This window comes from Rhinatrema bivittatum, chromosome 2 (genome assembly GCF_901001135.1).
Source record: "Rhinatrema bivittatum chromosome 2, aRhiBiv1.1, whole genome shotgun sequence".
Taxonomy (NCBI): domain Eukaryota; kingdom Metazoa; phylum Chordata; class Amphibia; order Gymnophiona; family Rhinatrematidae; genus Rhinatrema; species Rhinatrema bivittatum.
This window is the reverse complement of record NC_042616.1, coordinates 698,756,568-698,775,462: the sequence shown is the minus strand read 5'-3', so window position 1 is coordinate 698,775,462 and position 18,895 is coordinate 698,756,568. Positions and strand designations below refer to the sequence as shown.

Below are 18,895 nucleotides of genomic sequence, written 5' to 3'. Positions count from 1 at the left end.
CGGCTTACCTCAGCATATTGCCTCGGATCGTGGCCCCCAGTTCACGGCAAAATACTGGCGGGCGCTCTGCAGGAAGTTTGGGGTCCAACTAGACCTGACCACGGCATTCCACCCCCCAGGCAATGGGCAGGTGGAACGCACGAATCGAACCCTGAAAGCGTTTCTCCGAGTCTTTGTTAGGGAGCAGCAGGACAACTGGGTGGCTCTCCTTCCATGGGCCGAGTTCTGTTACAATCGTCATCGACACTCCGCCACGCTACAGTCTCCCTTCCAGCTGGTTTATGGAAAGGTTCCCAAGCCTCCACTACCGTTGCCTGTGTCTACCTCTTCGCCAGCGGTGCAACTGACGGCCAACCAGATTCACCAGCTTTGGCGCACCACTCAGGAGAAACTCCACCGCACCGCCGCCCGGTTTAAGGCTTACGCGGACAAGTCTCGCCGACCCGCTCCAGTATTCTTGCCCGGATCAAGGGTTTGGCTCAGTACAAAAAATATCCAGCTCCGGATCCCTTCCATGAGGCTAGCCCCTCACTACATCGGACCCTTCCGGGTAGCCGAGCGTGTTGGCGCGGTCTCCTACCGCTTACGTCTACCATCTACTCTTCGGATACACAACGTCTTCCATGTTTCTCTCCTCAAACCGGTGGTCCTCTCTCGCTTCCACCCTCTGCCTCCGGAGCCTTCCGAGGTCGCTTCAGACCCTGGGACCACGTACACGGTGAGAGAGGTCTTGGACGTCCGGTTCCGCCGTCATCGGTGGGAATACCTCCTGTCTTAGGAGGGCTATGGCCCAGAGGAGAATTCCTGGGAGCCCTCTTCCCATATTTTGGATAAAGACCTTCTTCGCCTGTTTCATGCCGCGCACCCAGACAAGCCACGGCCCCCCGGGAGGGGGCGTAGGAGGGGGGGTACTGTTGCGATTCCGGGTCGGCCCCGGAATCGCTACTCACTTCTTCGGACTCCCGCGCCGGGTCCGCGCTCCCCAGACCTCCGGGGACGTCAGCCACCGCAGGCTCGGCGTTCCCCCGCCTCACCCGGGTCTGTACTAGCTCCTGCCAGGCCTTCTTCGCTGCGTCGCAGCAGCCGGCGTTCCTCGGCGGCTGGCCCCACCCCCTAGATGCACGCGCGCGTCTCTGAGTCAGATTTAAAGGGGCCAGCGCGGGAAAATGCAGGGGAAGCCTCCGAGTGACGTCAGACGCTGCAGGGTATTTATACCCTGCAGCTCAGCCCAGACATTGCCTTGCAACGAGGTTCCCAGGTATTTCCTGCTTCCAGTTGCTGCGTTCTCTTGTTCTCTTGTTCTTTGTGCTTCCTGATCCCGGATTGGCTTACGACGTTCCCTGGCTCTCGACTCTGGACTGGCTTACGACGACTCTCTGGCTTCTGACCCCGGACCGGCTTACGTTGACTCTTCGGCTCTTGACCTCGGACTGGCTTTCGGTGATCCATTGGTTCCTGACTCTGGACTGGCGAGCGACAACTCTTCGGCACTTGGACTTCAACAGACTCGGCCCTCGCGGGTCCTCCTAAGTCCCAGCGGCCGAACTCCTACGAGCTCCTCTCGGGGGAGGATCGGCTTCCAGGGCGAAGGTCCTCTCAACACAGTGCCAGCACCACCATCACCTCCTTCCTCGCCAGAGCTCTTGGTCGCATAGGGCTCCCAGAGTTCCACCCTCGGCCAGCCACCAGTCTGTCTTTGCCGCCTCCCGGTCAGGGTCGCTGCTGCAACCACCTACAGCAGCTCTTCCTCTGGCTCCGATCGGCCCAAGGGTCCACGACTACAACAGATTGTAGGATATACTCTGGTAAAGTTAAGATTTGAATGTAAAAATGTTTCTTAGTCATTTAGAGATTTTTATTGATACCTTTCTCTATCTGAAATAAAGAAAATATTTTTTATTACAAACTGACTGGTTTATTTTAAATGCATGCTGTGCTGCATGAATTATTGGTGAATAAAGTTCTGTGGTAGATATGAACACATATCTCTGAAATTAAACAATAAACTTTTTGTCTATAGGCAAGAAGGGTAAAAGGGAGGATTTAAGTAAGGGGTTTTCCTCCAAGCAGGATTCCCTGGTAATAGTTTTAATTCTGCTAGTGGTAGAAACCTCTATACTTATATTCAAATCTTTTTACATCACTACTCGATGGAAGAGCCCTGGCCAGGGCTTCATCTCTCTGGGAATGCAACAACCCTGTTCTAAATGACCTGCCTAGTTTCCTCAACCTATTCAAGTCTGTGTTTGATGACCCTGCTCGTCAGACCATAGCTGGGTCTACTCTTCTACATCTTCAACAAGGAAGCAAACCTTTACCGGACTACGTTACTGAATTTAAAACACTATCGTCTGAACTTCACTGGGACTTGGGATGTCTACGTGCTATATTCCTAGAGGGCCTCAACTCCTTTATAAAAGATGAACTAGCGGCTCATGAATTACCAGACACCCTGGAATCTCTCATTGATTTAGCTGGTAGAGTTCATCGCCGGATACATGACCGAACCCAGGAGACCAAGAACCCCAAGAAGCCCACCTCGGGAGGTAACCGCCCCAGGACCATGCATATGGCATCTATTCAACCTGCTGCACCCAGTGAAGAGGATGAACCCATGCAGTTAGGTTGCAGCCATTTAACCTCTAAGGAGAGATGGTTTCGCAAATGCATGGGTCTCTGTATGTACTGCGGTCAATCCGGTCATGCTGTCCAGACTTGCCCTATCTGTCTAGGAAACTTGCAGACCTAGGATCCGCTGGAGGACTCTTCCTAGGTCTTACTATACCTCTCCTCCATTATTTGTCCCTGTCTCTTTCATCTCCAGAAGTCTCAAGTTTCAGTCACTCGCACTCGTAGATTCAGGCGCCGGAGGAAATTTCATCTTAAAAAGGCTAGTGGAACATCTGCAAATTCCCACTAATCCAACGGCTACTCCACTCCTGCTGTCATCTATACATGGTGAATCACTATCTGGAGAAGTCTCCCTGATCACGCAGCCCATATGCCTTCGCACTGGGGCCTTACACTCCAAGAGCATCTCCTTCCTAGTCCTCGAGAAAGCCATTCACTCCGTAGTACTTGGTATGCCTTGACTGCAGGAGCACACACCCTAGTTCAAATGGACAACTATGGAGCTTTCACAGTGGGGATCTGGCTGCCATGACCGATTTCTATCAAGAGTCACACCTTTACCATGTATGTCAACTACTCCATCGCTACCTGGCCTACCGCCGCAATATGCGTCTTTTCAGGACGTATTCTCCAAGCAAGCAGCGGACATTTTACCTCCACATAAAATCTTTGATTGTGCAATAAATCTCAAGCCTAACTCTTAACCGCCCAAAGGAAGGGTTTACCCCCTCTCGTTATCAGACTGAGGCCATGTCGGCCTATATCCAAGAAAATTTGCAAAAAGGCTTTATCAGGCCCTCTAAGTCCCTGGCAGGCACGGGGTTTGTTTTTGTTGGAAAGAAGGATGGATCCCTTCACCCTCCTATTGATTACAGAGGTCTCAATGAAATTACCATCAAGGATCATTACCCTCTACCGCTGATAATCGAATTGTTTGACTGACTTCAGGGCGCTAAAATCTTTACTAAGCTGAATTTGAAAGGGGCCTACAATCTGGTCCAAATCCGTCATGGGGATGAGTGGAAAACAGCCTTTAACACCCTTGACAGACACTTTGAATACTTAGTCATGCCCTTCGGCTTGTGCAATGCACCAGCGGTGTTTCAGAATATGATGATTGAAATTCTGCGAGACTTACTGTACCAGTGCGTGGTGGTAGATGACATCCTGATCTTCTCTCAAGACCTTCAGATGCATCAGGCAGATGTGGTAAAGGTACTTCAAAGACTACGAGACAACCACCTCTATGCGAATGCCCGAGAAATGTGCTTTTCATCAGGAATCTGTGCCTTTTCTAGGGTACATTGTGTCCAAAGATAGCTTTTAGATGGATTCCGAAAAGATGAAAAACATCCAAGAGTGGCCACAGCCTACAGGGTTAAAAGCCTTACGCAGTTTTCTTTGCTTCACGGACTATTACCATACATTCATCAAACATTATTCCACCTTGACTGCACCACTCACGGCCATGACCAAAAAAGGGGCCAATCTATCCCGATGGTCCGAAGAAGCCAGAGCAGCCTTTCAAACTCTCAAAAAGGCCTTCTAAAAGAAGCCTTGTCTTCGCCACCCCGATCCTCATCGCCCACTCATCGTCGAGGTCAACACTTCCGACGTCGGCGTGAGAGCAGTACTGAGCCATTACAGTGATAACAATGTCCTCCATCCCTGCTCATTCTTCTCACGGCGCTTCTCTCCAGTTGAGAAGAATTATGGAATTGGAGATAAAGAATTGTTAGCTATTAAACTGTCCTTTGAGGAGTGGTGTCCTTGATTGGAAGGCACGCAACACCAAATAACGGTGTATACTGATCATAAAAACCTGGAATATCTACAACATGCCCAATGCCTTAATCATCGGCAGACTAGGTGGTCGCTATTTTTCAACCGATTTGATTTTCTCCTCAAATACCGACCTGCAGAAAAGAACATCAGGACAGACGCCCTTTCACGTTCCTTTTCTCCTGAGATTGTACCTGACATACCTTGCCACATCATCAGTCCAGAGAAAGTGGTATTCGCCACCAGTCCCTGCTGGGAAAACAGTGGTGCCTCGAGGAATGAGGAAGAAGCTGTTGCAATGGGCACACAACTCCCGTCTGGCCGGTCATCCCGGTCAGAGCCACACTCTAGATATGCTCCAATGTTTTTATTGGTGGTCTACTATGAAAACTGATGTTCAAGCCTACGTGGCCTCTCGTGCCACCTGCGCAAGACAGAATCCCCCTGCCGGATGTCCCCGGGGTCTCCTTCAACCTCTGCCTGTACCAGAGGAACCATGGACACACATTGCAACTGACTTCATGGTAGACTTACCTCCTTCCAGTGGGAACAACACAATATGGGTGACTGTTGATTTCTTCTCGAAAATGGCACATTTTGTGGCACTGCCAGGCCTACCATCCGCTGTTGAACTAGCCAAGTTGTTTGTGAAACACATCTTCCACCTCCATGGCATGCCCAAACACATTTTGTTGGACAGAGTCGTTCAGTTTACTGCAAACATTTTGAGAGCATTGTGTCGGAAGTTCGACATTTCATTGGACCTAACCTTGGCCTATCACCTGCAATCCAACGGACAAACAGAGAGAATGAATAGGACGCTCAAACAATTCTTGTGCTCATATGTGAACTCTAGACAAAGTGACTGGGCTGAACTACTTCCATGGGCTGAGTTCGCTCTAAACTCGCATCTTGCTTCTGCTATGGTGTCAACCCCATTTCAAGTGGTATATGGTTGTCAACCATTACCTCCATTGCCTCTGCCACTGTCCATGACTTCCCCAGTGCAACTGAATTACAACAACTATGGAGACAAACCAAGGATCTGATTCTCAAGGCGGGCCAAAGGGCCAAGAAGTCTTATGACGCTCATCACAGGAAGGCACCTAGTTCCAACCAGGAGACAAAGTATGGCTCAGTATGAAGTTCCTTCGCCTTAAACTACCTTCTGCACACTTTGCACCATGATACGTTGGATCCTTCTCCATCCTCTGACATCTTGGGAATCTGTCGTACACTTTAAAACTACCTCCATCCATGAAGATTCACAATGCCTTTCATGTTGCACTACTAAAACCACTCATCCTTTCCGAGTTCTCCAACAAGACTCCGGAACCCATTCTACTTGATGCTGAGGAGGTTATCGTATATACAGACAATGACATCCTGGATGTCCGAAAAAGAGGTAAATGATGGGAGTATATTATTTCCTGGAAAGGATATGGACTGAAGAACTCTTGGGAGCCCGCCAAAATATTCTTGTCAAAGACATGATCCAACGCTTCCATCACTCGCATCCTTGGAAACCCAAACCCCCTGGAAGGGGCCTGGGAGGGACTCTAAGAAGGGAGGTACTGTTGTGTCCATCAGTCACAGATGGCTGTGCCCTCTCTGAACGAAACTGAATGAAACCGGAAGCAATGAGCGTGAAACACTCTGCGATAATTTTGTAACTCAAAAAATAGTAGACTCCTTGTATTTGAAACTGATGTGTCAATAAATACTCATCTGTTGTAAATGTCCCGACACGATCGTGTTTCGGACAACCTGGGTCCTGCTTCAGGGGCAACGGCACATCCAGAAAAAAGGGTTTCCAAACCAATACTTTTACGGTTCCATTTGATTGCAATTCCTTTAGCCGGCGGTCAGCGTTCTCGGCTGCAATTTTTTAAATTGCCATTGCCCCTGAAGCAGGACCCGGGTGGTCCAAAACACGATCTTGTCGGGACATTTACAACAGATGAGTATTTCTTGACACATCAGTTTCAAATACAAGGAGTCTACTATTTTTTGAGTTACAAAATTATCGCAGAGTGTTTCGCGCTCATTGCTTCCGGTTTCGTTCAGTTTCGTTCAGTATAGGGAGACACTATTTTGTACATTTTATTGACAATTATCGGTTTGGGTCTAAAAAATTAAAAAACAAAAAAATCCAAAAATTGACTTTTTGATTAATAAATCAATTTGGACCAATACACTCAAATATGAGTCTGTATGCCTGACAGACTCATCTAGTTTAGAGGTCCTACATATATATATATATACAAAAAATATGGGTTATTAACTGTCCATAAGGTTCTGTATTTATATTGGTGATAAAATGAATACCAGTTACCTTTTTGTGTTTTGATGTGTGTTTCACGATTTGGAGGTTCTGGAGTGGTCTTGGGCTTATATAGTGTGATTGATATCGTATGTATTTGTGCCCTCTCTGCCTCACCTCTCTTTCCTCTTTCTCTGCTCCATTGGGCAAGATGGCTGCCTCCATATCTCCTCGCCGACCTCTCCGGCGTCCCTGGTCTGGCATGGACGATTGCGTTCACCATTTTCCCTCTGAAATCACCTAGGGCATACGCGCGTGCATTGGCCCTCCTTTTGAATACGTCATGGTGGAAACTTCGGGGGCGTCCCCACCGCTTGACGTCACCACCTCTGGGTATTTAGCCTCCGTTCTCCATTCCAACTACGAGTTAGCAAGGAATCTCCCTGCTGATCTCAGCCTTGTCTCACCTCTGCTATTGTAGATTCTCGACCTACCCCGCATCATGGACCACTACCGGATCTACCCTATCTGGCATATCATCTATACCTGGGTTCTCGGCCTACCCCGCTCTGTGGACTACTACCAGACCCATCATCCTTTCAAGACCTGGTGAAACTCTTTATCTGCACTGCAGTGTACAGACTGGACTATGCCATCTTCTCCTCTGGCTGGGTTCACAGCCCATTCCCCAGGCCACCAACTACATTGCTGTATAATAAAGTCTATCACCCCGCTGTGTGTATTACTGCTAAGAACCAGCCTATCACTATAAGTCCCCACAGGGCGGAGCCCTGTGGGAGGAGTCATCTCCTGTAGTGACCAGGGGTCCACAACTCATTGTCGAAAACACAACATAGTGGATGCCCTTCAAGAGGCTCTACTCAAACAAATGATCATGGAACCCACAAGAGAGGGAATGATACTAGACCTAGTGCTCCCACAAGTTCATAGGGCTGGATGATGTTCATCCCATGATACTAAGGGAACTCAGACATGTGCTGGTGGGTCTGCTGAAAGACCTGTTCAATAGATCCCTGGAAATGGGAGTGGTGCCACAAGATTGGAGAAGAGAGGTTTTGATCGCACTTCATAAGAGTTTTAACAGAGAGAAGGCTGGAAATTACAGGCCAGTTAGCCTCACCTCGATGGTGGGAAAATTAATGGAGAGTTTGCTAAAAGAAAGGATAGTGAACTATTCACAAATCAGCGAATTGCTGGACCTGAGGCAGCATGGATTTACCAGGGGAAGGTCCTGTCAGGCAAATCTGATTGATATTTTTGATTCGGAGACTAGAGAATTTGATCAGGGAAAGCACTTGATGTATTTACTTGGATTTCAGCAAAGCTTTTGATATGGTCCTGCATAAGAGGCACATGAATAAAATGAGAAGCTTGGGAGTAAGCCCCAAGTTGCTGGAATGGATTACAAACTGATTGACTGATACGAGAAAGCATGTAATGGTAAATGGAACATACTCTAAAGAGAGAACAGTATTAAGTGGAGTGCCTCAAGGATCAATATTGAGACCAATTCTGTTCATTATCTTTGTGAGTGACATTGTAGAGGGGATAGAAGGTAAAGTTTGTCTTTTTGTGGATGATATCAAGATCTGCAACAGAGTGGATATACCTGAAGGAATACAGAGAATGAAAAATGATTTAAGAAACCTTGAAGAGTGGTCAAAGATTTGTCAGCTGGGTTTCACTGCCAAGAAGTGTAGAGTCATGAATCTGAGGTGCAATAGTGTTGCGGTCTCCACCGCTTCCCCTGTACCCGCTCTGCACGGCGCTTACCTACAGTGCTGGAAACGCCGCTCCCGCGGCTCTGCCGACCCTTCAGGGCGTCCGCCATTACCGGCTCACCTCCCGGCCGCCACGCGCGCGCGTGAGGACGAGCACTATGGATGCACAGCTGCAGGAAGTCTGGCCACGCCCGGCTTAACGACGCCACGCCCCAAGCCCGATTTAACCGGCGTTCGGTTACCATCTCATTGCCTTGCAACGAGGGTCGCTACTAGATAGTAGTTCTAAGTTGCGCTTAACTTGTTCCACGTTCCTGTTTTGACTTCAGCCTGTTCTGGACTCCGCTTCTGCTCGCCGCCGGCCACCGACCTTGCTCGTGCCTGATTCCGCTCCAGCCGGCTGCCGGCCTGACTTGAGTTCCAACCCATTCCTGCTCACAGCTTGCTTCAGTTCTCAGCACGCTACAGACTCCGTTCCTGCTCACAGTCTCTTCCAGTTCTCAGCACGCTACAGACTCCGTTCCTGCTCACAGCTTGCTTCAGTTCTCAGCACGCTACAGACTCCGTTCCTGCTCACAGTCTGTTCCAGTTCTCAGCACGCTACAGACTCCGTTCCTGCTCACAGCTTGCTTCAGTTCTCAGCATGCTACAGACTCCGTTCCTGATCACAGCTTGCTTCAGTTCTCAGCACGCTACAGACTCCGTTCCTGCTCACAGCTTGCTTCAATTCTCAGCACGCTACAGACTCCGTTCCTGCTCACGAATTGCTTCAGCGTGCTTCAGTGCTCGGCACGCTAGAGACTCTGTATCTGCTCACCATCTGCTCCCGCACCGCTGGACCCAACTAGGCCACGGTCTACCGGACTTCCTTACCCTTCTCTCTGCCCAGGCCTTCTTCTACTATAGAGACTTACACTGTGCTCCTAAGTCCCAAGGTTCTAGGACCCTACGGGCTCCTCCTGGGGGGTTCCTGGTTCCCGGGTGAAGATCTCTGCCTGTGGCTCCGCCTCCCAACCTGCCCTATCTTGGGGTAGTTCGGCCCAAGGGTTCACACCTGGTCTGCAGCTTCACAGACTGCAACAAATAGATCAAAAGAGCTATATGCAATTGAGAGCAAAAGACTAATATGCATTGACCAGGAGAAGGACCTCGGGGTAATAGTATCTAGGAATCTGAAGGCAGCAAAGCTATGTGACATAGCAATAGCTAAAGCCAGAAGAATGCTGGGCTACATTGAGAGGAATATTCAGTAAGAAAAAGGAGGTAATAATGCCCTTGTTCAGGTCCTTGGTGAAGCCGCACCTCGAGTACTGAATTCAGTTCTGGAGACCATATCTCAAAAGGGACAGAGACAGGATGGAAGCAGTCCAGAGAAAAGCAACCAAAATTGTGTGGGGGTGTATATTGGAAGACTTATGAGAAGAGGCTAAAGAATCTAAATATGTATACCCTGGACAAGATGCCTTAGGGGAGATATGATACTAGGGATGTGCATTCATTTGCAACATATTGGCAATCCGCAACGTATATGCCATATTCATTGTAATCGTGGGGGTCACAAAACATATGGCGAACCCCCACGAATACAACGTACCACTAACGAATAAACCCCCACCCTCCTGACCCCCCCAAGACTTGCCAAAAGTCCCTGGTGGTCCAGTGGGGGTCCTGGAGCGATCTCCTGCACTCGGGCTGTTGGCTGCCGGTATTCAAAATGGCACCAATAACCTTTGCCCTTACTATGTCACAGGGGCTACCGGTGCCATTGGTCAGCCCCTGTCACACAGTAGGTAAAGTTTGTCTATGTAATTGTCTATGTAATTAGCAATTTTAGCTGGGCCCTGTAGCAAAGTTTCTTTCTGAAAATTTGCTCTGGAGCTCATTTCTATCCATAGCAAACTTTTGCAGGACCTGGCCTATGAATGCTACAACACAGAAAATGGCTGGAAACAAACAAAAATGCTGTGTTTTAGGGTTTTGTGCATCTTATTACATGCATTGCTCATTTAAAAAAAGTTTCACAAATTTCCCCTTTATAGGTAGTAAACTTTTGTGCGTTCTGCTACAAATGAAAGTTTACTCTGTATTAATGAGCTGCTGTGATGCACTATCATGCATACTGGCTCAACGCAGAAATTAAAAAAAACAAAACTGGATTGCAAAGATGTCATCATAGGGCGATTTTTACTGAGATGTAGTTAGCATTTTCAGCTACATGAGAAGTTCTGCTAGAGTTGCCAATTGGTCAGCTGACAATCCCAAGTTCCATTTATTTATTTATTTAACATTTTTTATATACCGGGGTTCATGTAAAAGTTTACATATCATCTCGGTTTACATTGTAACTGAGGAACAGGCATGTGAGAATGCCATTACATATAACAGGGAATAAAACTTGGAACAGAGTACAAGGGGAAAAAACTTGGAACATAAAAGTACAAGGGGAAGAAAACTTGGAACGTAATAAAAGGGGAAAAACGCATTCTTGTATTATTAGTCGCATATATTATATTATAAGAGATAAGGAAAAGGACATGTTAGTGAACCATGTTTAGTCTTGTTGATGATCTATGTATGTGCTGAACTTAGGAAATCTTTGGAGTAAGCTGCTGTAGAGAAGGGTTACTAATTTGTACGGGTGGCATGATTGGAAAGTCTTAATTTAGCCTGTTGGCTAGTGTGGTGGTGTTGAGGTAAATTCTTATCATAATTGGAACGCTTGCTCAAATAGCCAGGTTTTTAGTCTCTTTTTAAAGGTGATTAAAGGCATTGTTCTGACCAGAGTTCTGGCGGAAGAGAGTTCCATTGTGTTGGGCCTGCTGCAGACATGGCTCGTTTGCTTAGAGAGGTTTTGATGTATGGTGTTAGGAGAGTGTTTTTGTATGCTGTTCTAGTCGGTCTGGTTGGTAGATGTATGGGTTAGTACATGAGCCCCAATGTTTGTTACTTACCTACATAACTTGATTTTATGTTTATTTTATATAATGTGAAGAATATGAATTTAATACATTGATTAAGCATTTGTATATTCTTTCATCCATCAATATAAACATACAAAGAAAATAAATTAGACTGGTATTTGATAATATTTGTAGGTTGTCTAACAAGTAAATCATACCTCATCAGTTTTTCATATATTCATTTAATACTAATAAAAGTGTCAAAATAAATTGTATATACATAAATAATTCATTCTACTTTAAATCAATTTATTAAGAGTTTTAACTAAAGCTTTAAAAGTATTGGTATCTTCTATAAAGAGATCTAGTACATAGATACATCTATACATTCTATATCTATTTGTCCATCAATTTATTTTCAAGATAAGTGTTGACTATTGTGGCAATAAGTTAATACTTTTGATTTGCTTTTCATGTACAACGGATGAAGCAAAGCAAATACTGATACGGAAGAAATGTAATATGCCTTAAAAAGTGTACACATGTACACAAACCCATTAACACAAAAATCTTAACTATATCTTGAGGAGGTGAAGTTAAGATTTAGTGAAAATGTTTGTGTTAATGCAATAACTTTTAATGTTAGTAAAACATCACAAAATCATTTGCATTTCAGTAGCGTGGGCCATAAGTAGAGTTAACTGACATATGTTAACAACTGATGTTAAAACACTTTAGTAAAGGAATCTGATTTTTATTTAAGCTGTTTTTGAAGAAGATAAGGCTTTTGCATTGATGTTTCTTCTAATAATTTTTGATTGTATATTTGTATTTTTTTAATTGAATTATTTGTATTTTTTTTATATTTTAGGTAATGATATTTTAATTGTAATACTTATATGGTTTGGTAATTTTCTGTGTTTTTATAAGAACACAAGACTGTGCCATACTGGGTCAGACCAAGGGTCCATCAAGCCCAGCATCCTGTTTCCAACAGTGGCCAATCCAGACCTAAGAACCTGGCAAATACCCAAAAACTAAATCTATCCCATGTTACTGTTGCTAGTAATAGCAGCGGCTATTTTCTAATTCAACTTAATTAATAGCAGGTAATGGACTTCTCCTCCAAGAACTTATCCAATCCTTTTATAAACACAGCTACACTAACTGCACTAACCACATCCTCTGGCAACAAATTCCAGAGTTTAATTGTGTATTGAGTGAAAAAGAACTTTCTACGATTAGTTTTAAATGTGACACATGCTAACTTCATGGAGTGTCCCCTAGTCCTTTTATTATCCGAAAGAGTAAATAACCAATTCACATTTACCTGTTCTAGACCTCTCATGATTTTAAACACCTCTATCATATCCCCCCTCAGTCGTCTCTTCTCCAAGCTGAAAAGTCATATATATAGAAACATAGAAACATAGAAATGACGGCAGAAGAAGACCAAACGGCCCATCCAGTCTGCCCAGCAAGCCTCACACACCTCTTCTCTCATACTTATCTGTTTCTCTTAGCTCTTGGTTCTATTTCCCTTCCACCCCCACCATTAATGTAGAGAGCAGTGATGGAGTTAGTCTTTCCTCATAGGGGAGCTGTTCCATCCCCTTTATCATTTTGGTCGCCCTTCTCTGTACCTTCACCATCACAACTATATCTTTTTTGAGCTGCGGCGACCAAAATTGTACACAGTATTCAAAGTGCGGTCTCAGAAGCGATTCAGAGGCATTATGACATTTTCCGTTCTTGTTGCTGCGCGCATGAGCACCAGCAGAGAAACGTCACAAGCCGCCTGCCGGTGAGAACCTCCTGGAATCTAACGGCCCCTTCCGGTCTGGCGGGTGCCTACTAATGCTACGCATGCGCTTTGGGGCGGCCGCTGCTCCTATCTGAGGCACAGTGAACTGTAGTCTTTTCTAGCTGTGGACTGCAAGCGACTCTTTCGGATAGTAGAAAGACTAGGGGGCACTAGGGGGCACTCCATGAAGTTAGCATGGGGCACATTTAAAATTAATCGGAGAAAGTTCTTTTTTACTCAACGCACAATTAAACTCTGGAATTTGTTGCCAGAGGATGTGGTTAGTGCAGTTAGTATATCTGTGTTTAAAAAAGGATTGGATACGTTCTTGGAGGTGAAGTCCATTACCTGCTATTAAGTTCACTTAGAGAATAACCACTGCCATTAGCAATGGTAACATGGAATAGACTTAGTTTTTGGGTACTTGCCAGGTTCTTATGGCCTGGATTGGCCACTGTTGGAACAGGATGCTGGGCTTGATGGACCCTTGGTCTGACCCAGTATGGCATTTTCTTATGTTCTTATGTTTCCTTTCTAATAATTCCCAACATTCTGTTTGCTTTTTTGACTGCTGCAGCACACTGAACTGACAATTTCAATGTGTTATCCACTATGACGCCTAGGTCAGCATCTCCCCAGAACCATGGCCACAGCTGCATGGGTTGCTACCTCCCTTCAGTTAGAAATCCCCAGACATAATGGATGGCTCATGCAAGATTTTGAAGAACAATTTTAATATTATTATCATTATTTTTATGCACAAGGGGGAATGGTACCCCACAATCCCCCACTCAATGGAAGCAAATACTGGGTGGCATATCACATACCCACACCTAAGCCAGCTTCTTAGCTTGTTGCAGGTCACATCCTCACTCTGTTTCTACAGGCTTCTTCGTTCTCACAGCCAAAGTCCGCTTTCCCAGTCAGTCTCATCCACAGAGTCTGTCAACTTCTCTCACACACCTTCACCTTCAGTGTTCCTTCCCCCAGTTTCTCTCCTCCTCTCCTAGCCAGAATGCCTTCACTTCCTCTTCCAGACCTTCCTTTTACATTTATTCCCATTTCCCAGCTCGAGTTCTCTCTCCTGCTTTCCCAGCCTTTCTCTCAGCCTCATCTCTCTCCCTCCTCATTGCTCCATTCTGTCTCTGTTCATTTCCCAGTCACTGCTCATCTCTTTTGTACCTAGGGAAAAACGAAAGGCAGGAAGTATGCCTGTCCTAAATGGCAGTTGCTCTCAGGGCCCCCTGAGGTCCATTTGTTGGCTGACGGACTGCGGGGATAGAAAAGAACTCTAGAAGTACTACCATCTGACTTTCCACTGCAAGCCAGAAGCTTGGAGCTTTCATCTACCTATTCAGAGGAGTTTTACAGACAATATTGTGGGTGCTCAAACACAGGTTGGGAACAGCTCTGGGGCAAAATGTTTTGTGCTGACTTAAGGAGTCAACTGCCCAGGCACCTGGGAGAAATATGCAGAGGGGATGCATCCTGCACTGTGCAGGACCGTCTGTAAAGGGATCACGGGACTGGCATTGCTTGTGAACATGCTGGGAGGGTTTGATGTCCAGATTCTACCCATGAAAAGGAGAGGTGTCCAATGGTCTGCATTACCCCCAGTACATGGTTGCATGCAAGTGGCGCCCGGACACTGTACCACAGGACAGACTACCTATCCTCACCAACTATTAAGCACCACTCACATCCTCCTGTAAAATAACACAGCCACCAGAACTACAGCAGATGGGGCATAGGTCGATCGGCTTCCCCACACTGAATGCGGAGCCATCTGTTTCCCCAAGCTGCATGCAGGGCCATCAGATTATCCACCCTGCATGTAGGGCCATCGGGTTCCCAATCTGCATCTACAATCATTTTGTCAAATCGGCAGCCAAATGTCAAACATCATAACCTCCATTAAAAGTTTATTTATATTTTATTATTTATTTTATTTATATTTATGCTGTCAACCGTTATGATTGTTATCAGAGTATCAGTATATAAAACAATATAAATAAATAAATAGTATATTGTTCTCTATGGAGTGAATTTTCAAAGGAGGTACACCCATAAGATTAACATAAATGCATGTAAGTTCCCTGCTTTTGTGTACATGCTATTTTAGAAACAACAAAGGTATGCCAGTATTTTTTGTTTCATGCACACATTTACCTATTAAAATAAAAGGGGTAGTACAGAGGCATTCCTGGACGGGGCCAAGAGGAACATGCAAAAGTTGCTTTTTTATAAGAGATTTATGTGAATATGTTAGGAAACTTATTTGCACAAATTTACACCTGCCAAATATCTAGTGCAATTGATATCAAACTCATCTATTGTCTGCTGTTGGTTGGGAGGGAGATCTGGGTGAACTGGGGTGAGTTCAGGGTGAAGAACTAAGAGGGTCTTGATGACCTGGAGAAGGAATGGGTGAATTGGTGGAGATATTGGCAAACTGGTGATTTCACTTAGCAATGCATGTTTTAAAATATACCAACTTCCATGTATAAAGCAGAGTTTTATGTAAGAAACTTCTAATTGTTTTTGTGTATAAAATAAATGCCTATTTGTTTACAAAATAGTTAGGAAAAGAATGCACTCTCTCTGCATTGTAGGTATGTTGGAGGTAGACATATGTACGTTTTTTAATCTACATGAGCCTGATTCATGCAGGTTATAAAGTATGGTAGTAGATCTGTGCGTGGCCATATCCATGTGTAAATGGGGCTTCTCAGAGTTGTTTGAAAGTTATTCTCTTTGGGGTACATTTTAAAAAACAGCACGCAAGTGTACTTTTGTTCGTGCGTATCTTATAAAATCCGGGGTCAGCGCGCGCAAGGGGGTGCACATTTGTGCACCTTGCCTGCGCCGAGCCCTGTGCGCGCTGCCCGTTCCCTCCGAGGCCGAAATTGGAGCAGCCTCGGAGGGAACTTTCCTTCCACCCCCCCCTCGCACCTTCCCCTCCCTTCCCCTACCTAACCCACCCCCCTCGGCTGCGCTCCCGGAACGCCCCCAGGTCGGCACCATGCCCCCCAACACACCCCCCAGAACGCCCCGAACGTCATGCCGCCCACCCGACATGCCCCCGACATGCCCCCCTAGTGAAGCCCCAGGACTTACGCACGTCCCGGGGCTTGTGCGCGCCGCCGAATCTATGCAAAATAGGCTCGGCGCGCACAGGGGCATTTTAAAATGGTTACGCGCGTACCTTATGCGTGTAACCCTTTTAAAATCTACCCCTAAGGTTTCAATTCTGCAAATCTCCTCTGTTGCATAAATAACAAAATATCTGGAGATATTTCTTTTGTGGGATTATTTTTTTATCATGCTGCTAAAAAGATATTTGGTTTGGACTGGGAGATATTCCACTCTGCTCCATGAAGATTTACTCCTATACATAATTTTTTGCATATCTGTGATTAGAAGCCTACCAGTTTCAGGAAGCTATTTATTAGATTATTTCCTAGTTCAAGGCTAAATGGATATGCATCTTCTATTGCTTTCCTAAAGAAATAATAGTCACGCTGCTTCTGCATTCTCATGGATAAATAAAACCTGCTTGTTGCTTCCACACATTTAACCACTTCCCTGCTACCACTGCTACAAATGTAATTTGCTAAGCAACAAGAAAGTATGACAAGACAGGCTCATTGGTATAGTGCTGGAGAGGTTAACAGACTCTCTTCACTCACAAGATACAGTTTACTCAACTGTATTTTGCATATCTTAGATCCTAAAAACATGAACTGCTATTTTATTTTATTGAATATGGTAGCATGCAGTTAAAAACTGTGAATAATTTACTGATCAAACAAAACCCCATATACAATACCTTTTGCTTTTCTATTTCTAAGCAAAAACATTAATGAATGAGGAGTCATTAATCCCTTTCTGTGTTGGACTGGCTTTGAACTACTGTATGTGCTTTTCTGTTTGTACCATTGTACTACAGTTCATATACCAGTATACCTGATATTTAAGCATCACTGATCCACACTCAGGTTTCTCTATAGAATAAATGTAATTATACATTGCATAGTGTGGAGTTTCTTTGCACAAAATTAAAATGTAACGGAATACATTTTGAAAACTTTTAAGAGATTCTAAAAATATTCTGAGCATACAGAGCCTGCAGAATATGAAAAAATATCAATGCAATTTTTTCTAGTCATTTTGCAATGCAGTGGAGTGCGAGTATGAGGAATTTGTTGTTCCAAAGCTTGTTACACTCCTTAACCCATCTAAGAGAATTTCCTTTAGTGACTTGGGGATCCTGTTTCTTTGACTCTGTATCACATTTTGTTGGGCATTCAAACTACAGTTTCAAAAGAAAGTTTGGAATATTATCAAGCTCGCCATCAAACTGTACATCCTCAATGAAGGAAGTAAAATGTTAAGCACTTGTCAAACTGGGAGCATTTTGCCTTCTAAATTAAATCATTATTATTATGTTGTGGTACATGCTGGTAATAAACAAGTAAGACATGACCAGCTCTAATTAATTTAGAGAGCCAATATGTTCTTATTTCTCTTATTGATAGGATCTTTCTGAGAAAAATATTTCAAATCACATTCATTAGAATCAGGTTTTTCTTCTACAGATTTGTCACATATTCTTTATAGCCCTAACAAGTCAATGTTGGCATTATGAGCAAAGCTGTGCTTAAGACAATTTTCATGCTATATCTCTGATGAATACTCAGCTAAAGAACTAATAATGTGTAGCTAGAAGAGCAAATACATAAACCTGCCTTGGATTAGTTACTGTGGGAATTATTTAATTTTGAAATCAACAATGGATAAAAAAAAACAATACATTATGACAACGTTGTGATTTTGCATTTTATGTGTCAAATAAAACCATATTTTTTGTAAAGTTGTTGTAATCCTGGTACACTAATGTTTTTTAATTTCTCAAATGAAATGATGTAGCATTTTGTGACTCAAACAATTAAACTATGTTGTAAATGAATTAAATGCAATGTAGGCTGCCATTTCAGATGAGGATTAAAACAAACATAATAATAAATAAAAGATGATTAGCAGAAGCAGATAACTCTCAAAAGTCCCTTACTTACATCGAGGAAGATAGACATCCCCTTGGTCATGTGCAAGGCAGAGCTGAATTCCTCAGACAAATTGGTTTGGGAAGAAGATGACATTTCTTGGCAATCCATGCTATAAGAAGAGGGAAGCCACAGAAGTTTGTTTTATTTTTGTGACAAGTAGATTCTGCTGCCAGGGAAGCACAAGACACTGCTCTGAGTCTTATTGTTGGCTGATGAATGCTGAGATTGGAATGTGCTACACTGGATGACTTCGTGTTGTGCTGAAACGATGGTTGTAAGAATGTTCCTTTGCCTGCAGGTGGCTCACGTCGAGTTTCTCTCTGCTTGCTTCTGATAATAATACTAGAGCTTATGTCAGTTTCATCAAATGACTCCCAAACATGATAATCCTGTTCACCTGTATTCACATCTACCTTCCATCTTCATTAATCTCCATCCCTATCCCTTCATGTTAGAGCAATTATAATACTGCAAGTTAAAAAAAAATACTGTATCTTTAAAAATCTTTGTTGAGATTATACGGCCATGTGACCCCTGGAAGATTTTAAGACGCAAAGAGATTAGAGAAGTCAGGTTGATGAGAAGTTGGATAAAACTCCTGTCAAAGGAAAGATGCAGCATCTACACTAATTGTTATTGCAATTAATTGTTTTGCTTAAAATAAGCATTTTCTGGTCGCATTAACAAGACGATGTGATCTTGTAACA

General features: G+C 44.4%; 1 protein-coding gene across 2 annotated transcripts in view; it reads right to left on the bottom strand.

The window, feature by feature from the left end:
* Positions 1 to 18,461, bottom strand: part of NECAB1 (N-terminal EF-hand calcium binding protein 1) — a 555,658-nt gene extending 537,197 nt beyond the window's left edge. For both annotated transcript variants that reach the window (XM_029591633.1, XM_029591634.1), the window contains exon 1: positions 18,198 to 18,461. In XM_029591633.1, the coding sequence (XP_029447493.1) occupies positions 18,198 to 18,296 (99 nt within the window). In that variant the 5' untranslated portion in view covers positions 18,297 to 18,461. The remainder of the gene's footprint in view (positions 1 to 18,197) is intronic.
* Positions 18,462 to 18,895: the final 434 nt, after the last annotated feature.